The 12,956-nt window shown below is 37.0% G+C and overlaps 1 protein-coding gene across 1 annotated transcript in view; it reads left to right on the top strand.

Annotated features, from left to right (window-relative positions):
• The first annotated feature begins 1,679 nt into the window (after window positions 1–1,679).
• The window catches only part of LOC133461349 (sorting nexin-27-like), a 28,474-nt gene continuing 17,197 nt past the window's right edge, over window positions 1,680–12,956 (top strand). Inside the window, exons 1-5 of the mRNA XM_061742231.1 lie at window positions 1,680–2,162; window positions 7,751–7,976; window positions 8,682–8,874; window positions 9,187–9,251; window positions 12,179–12,283. Of these exons, the coding sequence (XP_061598215.1) occupies window positions 1,828–2,162; window positions 7,751–7,976; window positions 8,682–8,874; window positions 9,187–9,251; window positions 12,179–12,283 (924 nt within the window). The 5' untranslated portion in view covers window positions 1,680–1,827. The remainder of the gene's footprint in view (window positions 2,163–7,750; window positions 7,977–8,681; window positions 8,875–9,186; window positions 9,252–12,178; window positions 12,284–12,956) is intronic.

The following is a 12,956-nucleotide window of genomic DNA, read 5'->3' as shown; positions in this document are numbered from 1 at the left end:
TTATTGTGAGTTTTGTAATTGACTCCATTTATTCATGCAATTTAAGGAAACATGGGGATAAGGAGAGTAATTTATCTTTAAACTCTTACACACAAACACATGCACGCACACACACACACACACACACACACACACACACACACACACACACACACACACACACACACACACACACACACACACAAACACACTCTATTCTAGCATAATGCATTAATGGCATCAATGGGTAATTAAGGGCTAATCAAGGTCTGACAACCAACACATTGCCATTCAAGTCTGTCTTTATAATGTCACAAAAATCCATCCATCCATCTTCTCCAACTTGATCCGAGGTGGGGTTGGCAGGGCCAGTAGCCCCAGCCACTTGGTCCAGCTCACCTCTGGGGATCCCAAGGCAGCTGGGAGACAAAGGGCCAGCCCCAATACACCCCCTCGCCCTACTTTTTAGCCCTACCCCTAAATTTTGCGCGTTCCCGTGAGGGTAGTGGTGTCCCAAATCCTCTTTTCATCTAGGGGTAGTGGGCATAACGAGGGGTAGTGGGTATGAATCTAGCCCTTCAGAGCGAGGGATTTCAGATGCTGACTCGCTGACCGAGGGCCAGAGAAAAGAATGCTTTTTGCATCATTTGCATACTGAATCAAAGAAAAGAAACATGGCGGACATTTCTCATTTTTAGTGAATAAAATACATTTTTTGAGTTAGTTTCTCCATAAAAATCCGTTTTGATTACATTTCTAGCGAGAAATATAGTATAGTATATAATAATAATAATAATAATTATTATTATTATTATTATTATTATTATTATTATTATTATTATTATTATTATTATTATTATTATTATTATTATTATTATTATTATTATTATTATTATACTGTTATTTAGCAGTGTGAGTACAGTGTGTGAGTATTTATAAATACGGGTTAAATAATTAGTGAATGGGGGTAGGATTAAATAAGTTTACACTTCTTCCTACTCCTTTTTTGCACATGTAAATTAAGTTATCAAGTGCTAAAGGATGAAATTCTTTGTGCTGTTGTTTTGTTTTCTTAAACTTCTCTTGAAGTGTTTTTTTTTACATGTACAAAAATAAAATGAATCAAATCAAATATATATAGGTATATATACAGGACTGTCTCAGAAAATTTGAATATTGTGATTTTCTGTAATGCAATTACAAAAGCAAAAATGTCATACATTCTGGATTCATTACAAATTATTTTAATATTGCTGATCATGGTTTACAGCTTAAGAAAACTCAAATATCCTATCTCAAAAAATGTGAATATTCTGGGAATCTTAATCTTAAACTGTAAACCATAATCAGCTATATTAAGATAATAAAAGGCTTGCAATATTTCAGTTGATTTGTAATGAATCCAGAATGTATGACAATTTTGTTTTTTTAATTGCATTACAGAAAATTAAAAAAGAATCCTTTATATATATATATATATATATATATATATATATATATATATATATATATATATATATATATATATATATATATATATATATATATATATATATATATATAATATAACATTTAAATAATAAACTAAAAAGCGCACAGATGTTGTGTGTTTTGAAGTGAACTTCAACTTTCCTCTCAGGGATGTGAAAGTCTCTTCTCTTCCGGTGTCTGGTCCCGTGACCGGGTCTGGTGACGGCTCTGGGGGCGGATCCTCCGAACAGAGTCGGTCTGTAGAGGCTCGGCAGGACCGGACCAGGACGGACCAGCACGGACCAGCACAGACCCGAGTGTTGTTGTGAACCAGCTCTAAAAACACCCCTCTGGAGGAGAGGGACAGCAGCGAGAAAGATGGCGGATGTTGGCGGCGACGAACCCCGCTCCGCGCCCCCCAAGACATCCCGCCTCGGTCCGGGCTCCAGCAGCTCCACCAGCTCCACCGCGGGCCCCGGCTCCGCCACCACCACCGCCGTCGCGGCCACCGTCATGTCGGGTCCCCGCACGGTGCGGATCGTCAAGTCCGAGTCCGGCTACGGCTTCAACGTCCGCGGCCAAGTGAGCGAGGGCGGGCAGCTGCGGAGCATCAACGGGGAGCTGTACGCTCCGCTGCAGCACGTCAGCGCCGTGCTGCCCGGGGGCGCCGCCGACCGAGCCGGCATCGGCAAGGGGGACCGGATCCTGGAGGTGTAAGTGCCCGCTCCGATGCCGCGTTCCATTTGTTCTCGGAAGTGGGGATTTCCCAGTTCCCAGTTGGTTTTTTCAACTGGAACGCCCCTCGAAGTTGGATTTCCCACTGGGAAAGTGGGAGAGTCTTCACCACCCCCGAGTTACCATTCCAAGATGGCTGCCCCGGTTGTAAACAGTAGAAGAGAGCTCTGTAAAAATTCGTAGCACTTCATTCTAGTTTTGGTCACACTAAATCAGTCGTATACAAGTATTGTTCGGCAATTATATGCTGCTATAGTGTAATTTACATTTTTCATGTGGTATATGCGAACTACAAACTTGTTTACCAACCTTGTAACTGGAACGCTGATAACTCGGCTGTGACGTTATTCCCAGTTCCGAGTTCCGACTTCCGAGGTAAATGGAACGCAGCATCAGGCTGCTGCAGGCGGGGGGAGCTGCAGGGGCAGCCGAGGCCAGCTGGGCCGGCTCCAGGCTCACGCATGTGGGGGAATTAAAGAAAAAAAGGAAGATAAGTTGTATTTTAGCAGAATGGAGGGTTAATGTCCACATTTGCGGCAATTTGGAGCATTTTAGGGGGAAAATGCACCGCTGGTTAAAGGCTGAATTATGGTTCTGCGTTAAATCGACGCAGAGTCTACGGCGTAGGGTACGCGGCGACGCGCATCGTACGGTGTGCGTCGCCGCGTAACATTCATATTTTTTTTTAGTGAATAAAATCAATATTTTGAGTTAGTTTCTGCATAAAAATCCGTTTTGATTACATTTCTAGCGAGAAATATATATTTAACTTTAATAATATTCACTCAGTGAATGTACAATCACTCGCTTGCTCGTTGTTGTTAACGCGGAACCATAAACCAGCCTTTAAAAGCAGAGCTATCTGGGTTACATAAGTTGGACAACAGCCTGTGCATGTTGATTACCTTTAGCGGGCTAGCTCGCCAGGTATCTGCCACTTGCGCAGTTAAGACAGCATTAAAACAGTAATATTCCCGTCATGTGCAGGGTGGTGATTTGTGCTTTGCCCCTGTCCGGGGACAGTTATGGCAGTGTTTCCCCCCTGGCTGCAGGAGACTGTTTACAGTGTGAGCAGCTCCAGCAGGAGTGGTGGTTCCGGGCTGTGACCTTAAAGCTGCTCTTATCGGGTCAGACCTTTAAAAGTCTGTACAGGTTTCGTTTAGGACCAAAGTGATGCAAGACCTCAGTCAAAAATACATACATGATGTCAGTGGGGGAAGTGGGACCTGAAGAGAAACAATTTAAACACTGCACGTCGTGGTGTCTGCTGACATTTTATTATTATTATAACCTATTATTAAGATAAGATAAGATATTCCTTTATTAGTCCCACAGCGGGAACATTCGCAGTGTACAGCAGCAAAGGGGATAGTGCAAAACAAGAGGCATCAATAGAAATAATAATAATAATAATAATAATAATAATAATAATAATACAGTAATAATATCAGAGTATGACACACTATAAACAGTACTGGTATATACAATAATGATAATAATAAAAAATACTGGTATATAAAATAACAGACGGATATTTACATGATTGCACGTTGCAGTGAATGATATTGCACATTATTTTCCAGTATGTACATTCAATGTCAGGTTGTTATGTAGTATTATTATTATTATTATTATTATTATTATTATTATTCGCTTTGTGCAGCAGCAGTTGACATTAAAAAAAAAAAATATATATATATATATATATATATATATATATACATACATTCTGGATTCATTACAAATCAACTGAAATATTGCAAGCTTTTTATTATTTTAATATTGCTGATCATGGCTTACACTAAGAAAACTCAAATATCCTATCTAAAAAAAATAGAATATTCTGGGAATCTTAATCTTAAACTGTAAGCCATAATCAGCAATATTAAAATCATAAAAGGCTTGCAATATTTCAGTTGATTTGTAATGAATCCGGAACGTATGACATTTTTGTTTTTTTAATTGCATTACAGAAAATAAAGAACTTTATCACAATATTCTATTTTTCTGAGACAGTCCTGTATACAGTGGAATTAAAAGTAGTGCAGTACTAGAAGGAAAAAAAGAAAAAACAGGTAGGATGTGTATGAGGTATAAAGATATTGCACATCTTGTTGTTATTGTTATAATATTGTTATAATAGCCGATGCATTAGAACATATTTTACTATAAACCGAAGGGATACAGGCATCTTGTGTAAAAATGGGCAAATGCTGGAGTCCTTGACGATAACCCTTATTATTAAATAACTGCTTGCAGTTCCTATATTTCCAAAAATGATTTCCAAAATATTTTTCATGAGAGGGAACATTTGCTTTGACTTTGGCACGGAAATATGTTTGTTGTTTCACCTTTACCCTCAGCTAAAGTAGAAATAAGGAAGAACAGAAAAACCCAATAAGGAAAACTGTTGTAGTCTGCTTGCTTAGGCTTTAATGTTTTTTTTCTTCTTTTTTTTTTCTTTACTCAGACTGTGTTTTGTGCTTTTCAAAATACAAAGTCTCAGGTCATATGACGGGACCAATACTAATCATGTGATGTATTAACCAGTTTGACAATTTTGCAAAATCTCAAGAGAATGACCTTGCTGACTTTAAACAGTATCAGCATTTTATCTCCAAATGTTTTTTATTTGTTAGTTTGGGTTTTCTTTTATCTGTGTTAATGTAGCATTTGTTAACTCAACCTTTATTAAAAAATGTGTAGTTTGATGAACACCAGATTTTAACTGTTTTTAAAATACAAAATATAAAAAGCAAATGATAACATTTCTTCCCTCTTGGCACAAGAGACATTATTTGGTTCTGTTATGTTTTGTAAGGATTCAGCCCAATGATAATTATTGAATCAGTAGCATTGTTTTAGTAGTGTTATCAGATCTGACGACTTACTGTAAACTAGTTGGATAATCATTACTACTGCAGCATAGTTGTAGCACTTTTTTGTAGCACTGTTGTATCTTACTTCCTCTTTGAGTCAGCTTTACAACGTCATGCAAATTCAAATCAGAACAGGTATACACAGCATAGGGAGGAAATGTGCCCAGTATCAGCTGCTCTGCTGTTTGACCTTCTTGGTTGTACAGGAGTTCATCACATCACACTTACCCAATCACTGACTACGTTTACATGCAGTCAAAATTCGGGTTATTGCTAATATTCCGGTTACTGAAACATTCAGAATATTCCGTTTACATGGTAATTAATCATTCAGGATATCTGGATCAAACCAGCGACGCACGGAGAACATCATGGCGCAATTCCCGTCATTTCCGCTTCTCCTTCCTGTATCCAAATTCAAAACAAATGCTGCTTCGTGCAACTTTTCTCTCACCTTCTTGTAAATCTCACTATCCCGGTACTTTCTACCGTCTACAAATGCAGAAATGCTCATATCCTTCATTACATTTATGAAGTGATTAGTTTCCTCCTGGTCTTGGTTTCTCCGTGTTTATAAGAACTTCCTGGACTCAAAAGACCAAGATTCCTAGTGAACAGAACATGTGCAGAAAACAAATTCCTGTTCCGTTTGATGGGGATATTCCGTTTGGCGTTTACATGACCCAATATTCAGGTTTTAAAAGGAGTAACCCAGGGGTCATAATCGGGTTTTTAAAAACCCAAATATGAGCAAATTTGGGTTATTCAAAGGGGTTATTGGTTTGAAGTTTATAGTTTTATTTGGATCCCCATTAGCTGCAGCAAAACTTCAGCTATTCTTCCTGGGGTCCGACACAAAAATAATACAAGAATACAAATACAAAATAATACAATACAAGACAAAAATTAAAAGCAAATTAAAAGCAAACCTAAAAAGGTAGTAGAAGAAAAAGAAAAGAAACGTAGAAAAGAAAAAAAGTTAAAAAAAAGTAAATTCTACTACAAAATGTATTCTAGATTTCTGTCAAACAAGACCAGTGCTCTTTTTGACACTCACCTTAAGGTTACAGTCATTCAGAAACATTTAGATGTAATGTATTACAATACAAAATCATACCTTCTTTAAATAGCATCAACAAATTCAAACAATGTATAGTCATCGACAATGCGTTTAAGTTATTATATATTTAAGTAATTGGTGTTTACATGGCCGTGCAATTTCGGGTTATTGCTAATATTCGGGTTTTAAAAGGGTTATTGATGCATGGAAACGCGGTCATTGACTATTGTAGACATTACAAGTTCTTCTCTGTTTTCTTCTGCACCACGTTTTGCTGTTCAGTTTAACAGTTCAGATATTCTGCCACGTTGCTACCAGCTTTTTCCAATCTCCTCTTTATTTTCACTACCCTCTCTTTAGCCATTTGACCTCCCAGTTTAATCAGTGATATTTTTCAAATATTACATTTAGAAACATCTGTAAAGGCATGGCTTATTGTTGGGACTTTAGGAGATGCCCAACCTTTTTTTTTTTCTTTTTTTCTTTATTCCTTTCTCGTGTGTCCTACCGCTTCTCATGGGAAGATTAGCAGAGACACCTGATGCTGGAACCATCTGGCCTCATCAAAGAACAAGTGCTTTTCAGAACCAAAGGAAAGGGAAACATAGCCCGGTTACTTCCAATTGTGCTGTGATCAAAGAAAGATAACGCTGTAATATTACACCACATTATACTGTGATACAGGTATCAAACTTGTAATCTTCAGGAAAATAAAATAATACAAATGCTGAAAATATGGTGTAATATGAGTTATTTAATTCATGGATGTAGTAATCTATATCTGTACCGGTAATGATGATATGAAGCTTCAGTTTTCAGACGTGATGTGAACAATGTGCATGAAATACAGTTATTTTATCACAGTAGCTCATACAATTTGATATCTTTTGTTGCTTTTATTCTGTCCATTGTTCCACTTGTCGGCCTTCGGTCTCGCAAAGCAGAACTGATTATTATTATCTAATATTTGGAGATTCTTTAAACTGAAGAAGAAAAATACTTGGTTTGATTATCTTCTACACCAGGGGTGTCAAATGTGCGGCCCGCGAGAAGTTTCCAACGCAAAAAAACGAAATGTTAATTTACTAAAAAGGAAGGCATAAATAATTGCCATGAATCGCAGCATATCCGATAATATATTTCTTCTACAAATCCATTGTTATTCCACAAAGAGAGCTTTTTAAAAATAAATACACTTAATTGTACTGGAAAAATCTCTAAATCACAAAGAAACACCCTCGGATGTAATAAGAAAGATTTTGCTTTTAATTAAATTTCCTATAAAAAAGCGAAATATAAAAAAAACATACTTGTTTCTGTTTATCTTTGTAAAATGATATTAAAACTATCTTACATAATTAGAAAAAAACTGAGATATTTCAAGAAAAGATCCTGAAGAAATATATTTTACATAATTAGAGTGTAAACAAAGTGCATATTTCCTTTAAAATTAACTAAACGGATATTGGATTAGTTAACAATAGTAAAAAATAATGAATTAGAAAAAGCAAAAAGCAAAATGAGTTTGACACCCCTGTTCTACACCAAAGAAGAGCTCACAAAACTAAGTTGCTCCATTTCTGCATATCTCTCTGATTTCTATTTTTTTCTTCTTCTTTTCTTCTAGCAACGGGGTTAGCGTGGAAGGTGCGACCCACAAGCAGGTGGTGGACCTGATCCGTGCGGGGGAGAAGGAGCTGGTTCTAGCCGTGCTGTCTGTTCCACCTCAGGAAGCTGATGGATTGGAAGGAGTGGAGGAAATCCAACCCAACTACGACTACAGCGACAAGCAAGCTGTGCCCATTTCTATTCCTACATACAAGCATGTGGAACAGCACTCTGAGAGGTTTGTGGTGAGTGCCATATTTTACTTATTACCTTCATTTCCATTTTTCTTTTAAACCAAATACAGAAAACAACACTCATTTGTGCATTTTTAAGCCGCTGTAACCAAAGGCTTTATTTCAAAATGCCCTATAAAAACTGTTTGTTTTTTTTCGTCAAACTAGACAATGTATTTTATTGTGTGACAGTTATAATATACAGGACTGTCTCAGAAAATTAGAATATTGTGATAAAGTTTTTTATTTTCTGTAATACAATTTAAAAAAAAAAAAAAAAAAAACTAAAATGTCATACATTCTGGATTCATTACAAATTAACTGAAATATTGCAAGCCTTTTATTATTTTAATATTGCTGATTATGGCTTACAGTTTAAGAATAAGATTCCCAGAAGATTCAAATTTTTTGAGATAGGATATTTGAGTTTTCTTAAACTGTAAGCCATGATCAGCAATATTAAAATAATAAAAAGCTTGCAATATTTCAGTTGATTTGTAATGAATCCAGAATGTATGACATTTTTGTTTTTGTAATTGCATTACAGAAAATCACAATATTCAAATTTTCTGAGACAGTCCTGTATAAAAACTGTTTTTTTCGTCAAACTTAAGGGGTAAAAGATTGAAAATGTATTTTATTGTGTGAAATTTATAATATATGTCAGTTTTGAATATCTTTTATGATGCTATAGTGTTTTTCTTTCAATGCCCACAGGTGTACAATGTGTACATGTCAGGTAGACAGTTGTGCTCAAAACGCTACCGTGAGTTTGCCATCCTGAACCAGAACCTGAAGAGGGAATTCTCCAACTTTAACTTCCCAAAGATTCCTGGTAAATGGCCCTTTACCCTCTCTGAGCAACAGCTGGACGCTCGTCGTCGAGGCCTGGAGGAATATCTGGAGCGAGGTAGGCTGATGTGGACACCTGCTTGAATTTTATATTAACCATTGTGTTCAGAAAGAATAACTGCTGCATGATATAAAGCTTACATCCATCCACAAAAAACCTTTAAAAGTGACCCAAACCTCAGCAAGTCTGGACATACTATAATTACGTGCACATAATGTGATTTAGAATAGAAAATACATATATAAATGCACCATCTATCCACTTATTTTTTCTTAGAACTCAGAAAATTCCGAGCACTAGCTTTAATCCCATTCAACTGTTTATTTGATTTCATCTATTTTTCTTCCTCTTATCTATATTCGTCTCTAGTGTGTTCTGTTCGGGTGATTGGGGAGAGTGATATAATGCAGGAGTTTCTGTCGGAATCAGATGAGGTATGTTTCTCTTCTGTTCTCTGTTTTACATTTTTTCTAAAGTAGGATTTTTATTTTCCCCTTACCTATGTGCATTTTTCTTTCGGTTTGTTACTAGGGATGGGCGGTATGGACTAAAAAATGTATCACGATAATTTCTGGCATTTATCCCGATAACGATAAAAATGATGATAGAAAAAATACCAATTCAACTCCACCTTTGTAACTATAAATCTATCACCACATTCAGTCTCTGGAGCCCCCAAAACACTGCTGTAAAAGATACTAAATGCTACTAAACTACACCAATTAAATTGAATTAATAAAAACCAATTAAATGATTTACACCTGTACTGAAAAACTGGAATGACTCCTCGCTCTCAGATCCACCTTCCGCCTTTCTTTCTTTCTTTCTTGCTCATTTTTTTCTGTCTTTCTTTCTGGCTCATTTCTTTCTTTCTTTCTTTCTTTCTTCTTTTCTTTCTTTCTGGCTCATTTATTTCCTTCTTTCTTTCTTTCTTTCTTTCTTTCTTTCTTTCTGGCTCATTTCTTTCTTTCCTTCCTTCCTTCCTTCCTTCCTTCACGCACACGTACGTTTTTCTTTCTTTCTTTCTTTCTGGCTCCTTTCTTTCTGGCTCCTTTCTTTCTTTCTTTCTTTCTTTCTTTCTTTCTTTCTTTCAGACTCATTTCTTTCTTTCCTTCCTTCCTTCCTTCCTTCCTTCCTTCCTTCCTTCCTTCCTTCCTTCCTTCCTTCCTTCCTTCCTTCCCTCTCCTTCCTTCTTCCCTTCCCTTTTTTGGAAAATGTTTTGTTATAAGTTCATATACGGCAATATTTGTTACTAAGTTTACATTGTTGTAGAATTTTGTGAAAATTAGAAATATATTTTCATCTTAGAACAAGCAATTTATATCCCAAAAAAGCAACAGGTTGCTGTTCTCCTCTTTTTGCCATTTTATTCGAGTATCCCAGAAGGGACAAACCAAATATTGGTAGGATGAGCATTTGTGGATAATTCAAAAACATGCATTCAGAGCAGCCCTAAGAAAGGATAAAACTTAGTTCTCTTGCAAACATCAGTCACGCCATGTTGGCGCAAAACAGCCACCCTTATTAAACTGATACTTTTAGTGAAGTCAGAAACCAAATGCATCAGTTTGTAAATACACACAGTGAATCTTTTATTCACATGGTGGAATTATTTTGAGTGACAGGGCTGCTCTTAAAGAGTAACATGTTCCACCACTAAAACTCACAGTGTCTATCTATTACTGCTTCTAGAAGCAGAACGGAGGTGCAACAATATGTTGGGCCATTTCACCTCGGGGTCACACGTAGACGCAAAAGAGCAGAACATTGGCAAAATGCCTTAAAAGGGCTGTGTATAAAACTGGATTGATACTTTTACATGGAAACAATGAAACGTTGCAGCCTACATATGGGACCTAAGTTGTTTTTGGTGTTTTATATTTGTTTGTTGTTGTCTTGTTCTGTAATTAAAGCACCAATTTCTAGATGGTGGTGTAGCTTCACATCTTCAACAATATAAGTTATATATATTTGTTCACTTCCTGTATGTAGCTCGGACCGAGCAGCAACCATCTAACTTCCAGTTTGAGTCTCATGCAGAAGTTAAGATCCATTGCAGTTCCTCGACTGGTCGCTGGAGGCCGGCTCCAATTAAATAATTTAAATAATTAAATTAACCCTTGTGCTGTCTTCTGGTGAAGGAAGGAAGGAAGGAAGGAAGGAAGGAAGGAAGGAAGGAAGGAAGGAAGGAAGGAAGGAAGGAAGGAAGGAAGGAAGGAAGGAAGGAAGGAAGGAAGGAAGGAAGGAAGGAAGGAAGGAAGGAAGGAAGGAAGGAAGGAAGGAAGGAAGGAAGGAAGGAAGGAAGGAAGGAAGGAAGGAAGGAAGGAAGGAAGGAAGGAAGGAAGGAAGGAAGGAAGGAAGGAAGGAAGGAAGGAAGGAAGGAAGGAAGGAAGGAAGGAAGGAAGGAAGGAAGGAAGGAAGGAAGGAAAAAAAAGAGGAAGGGAGGAAGGGAGGGAAAAAGAAGGGAGAAAAAAAAGAGGAAGGGAGGGAAAAAGAAGGGAGAAAAAAAAGAGGAAGGGAGGAAAGAAGGAAGGAATAAAGAAAATAAGGAAGGGAGAAAAGAAGGGAGGAATAAAGAAAAGAAGGAAGGGAGAAAAGAAGGGAGGAATAAAGAAAAGAAGGAAAGGAGGAAACAAGGAGGGAAGGGAGAAAAGAAGGAAGAAATGAAGAAAAGAGGAAGGGAAGAAGGAAGGAGAGAGCAGGAGGAAAGAAGGATAGGAGAATTAGGTAATTTTGACCCAAAGACGGTACAAGGGTTAATGCGATGAAACAGGAATTTTCACTGACATTACAGAATTTTATTTCTCAATTTGACTTGAAAACTACAAAGAATTGCACTAGCGAGTAATACCTGAAAGTAAGCACTTATCACACTTGTTGCAGTCACTGACAATTCTATGTGAAGTTTCATCTCTGAGAAGGTGAAGGTTTAGGTGAAGGTTACAGCAGAGCAGCTGCAGGGAACATACTTTTTTGGTTTGACGTAGAAGCATAAATCACACTTAAAAGGTTATTGATGCTTTTCCTTTGTGTTTAGGAGCTGGAAAGTAGTAGATGTCAGGTTCTTTAGTGTTTCATGGCCGTCTGATGTGGCTTGAGCATGTTCGTTTAGCCTTTTCTGGGTTTTTACGATTGGAAAAAGATGTCCATTTGTCTCAACGAGCATCAACACTTGTCAGGACATTTGGAGTTTCCTGAAGGAAGCTCGCTAGCAGCTCTACTTGTAAGGATTGATGAAAGTGAGAAGTTAAACAGTAACTCAAACAAAGGCAGACGTGATTACTCGTACAAAGACTTGATAATCCCCAGAAGTACATCCTGCTCTTCTCGTGTCCTCACTATGTTTTGCTTCTCTGTACAGAATTACAACGGAGTGACAGATGTGGAACTGCGGATAGCGCTGCCAGACAAGACCACCATCTCTGTCAGAGTCCGTAAAAACAGCACCACGGACCAGGTGTACCAGGTAAGAGCACATTTCTATCTAAAATGTACAGTTTATTGTTTTACTAGATCAATAAGTGCATTAGGATTTAAATTTAGAGCAGGGGTGTCAAACTAATTTTTATACTTTTAATATCATTTTACAAAGATAAACAGAAACAAGTATGTTTTTTTTATATTTCGCTTTTTTATAGGAAATTTAATTAAAAGCAAAATCTTTCTTATTACATCCGAGAGTGTTTCTTTGTTATTTAGAGATTTTTCCAGTACAATTAAGTGTATTTATTTTTAAAAATTGGCGCGGATATTTACGCCAGTGTGCCGAAAAAGTCAGGACTTCTTTTTTAACTGTTTTACTTTGTCACTATCCTCGTATTCAAAACTGAAATTCTTCAAATAAATATCTTCTATCATCTTTTTTAGTGATATTTTTCCTGCGAAAATATATAATAGTAGTCAGTTAATAAAAATAAACGACCGTCTACAAAGAAATAAAATCGGCAAATGCCTTCTAGAAAACAAAAAAAAATGTCGAAAACTGCTCTATTTGTGGAATAACAACGGATTTGTAGAAGAAATATATTATCGGATCTGCTGCGATTCATGGCAATTATTTATGCCTTCCTTTTTAGTAAATTAACATTTCGTTTTTTTGCGTTGGAAACTTCTCGCGAGCCGCATGAAAACCTCTCTCG

This window comes from Cololabis saira, chromosome 15 (genome assembly GCF_033807715.1).
Source record: "Cololabis saira isolate AMF1-May2022 chromosome 15, fColSai1.1, whole genome shotgun sequence".
NCBI classification, from domain to species: Eukaryota; Metazoa; Chordata; class Actinopteri; order Beloniformes; family Belonidae; genus Cololabis; species Cololabis saira.
This window is presented reverse-complemented; position numbering and strand designations above follow the sequence as displayed.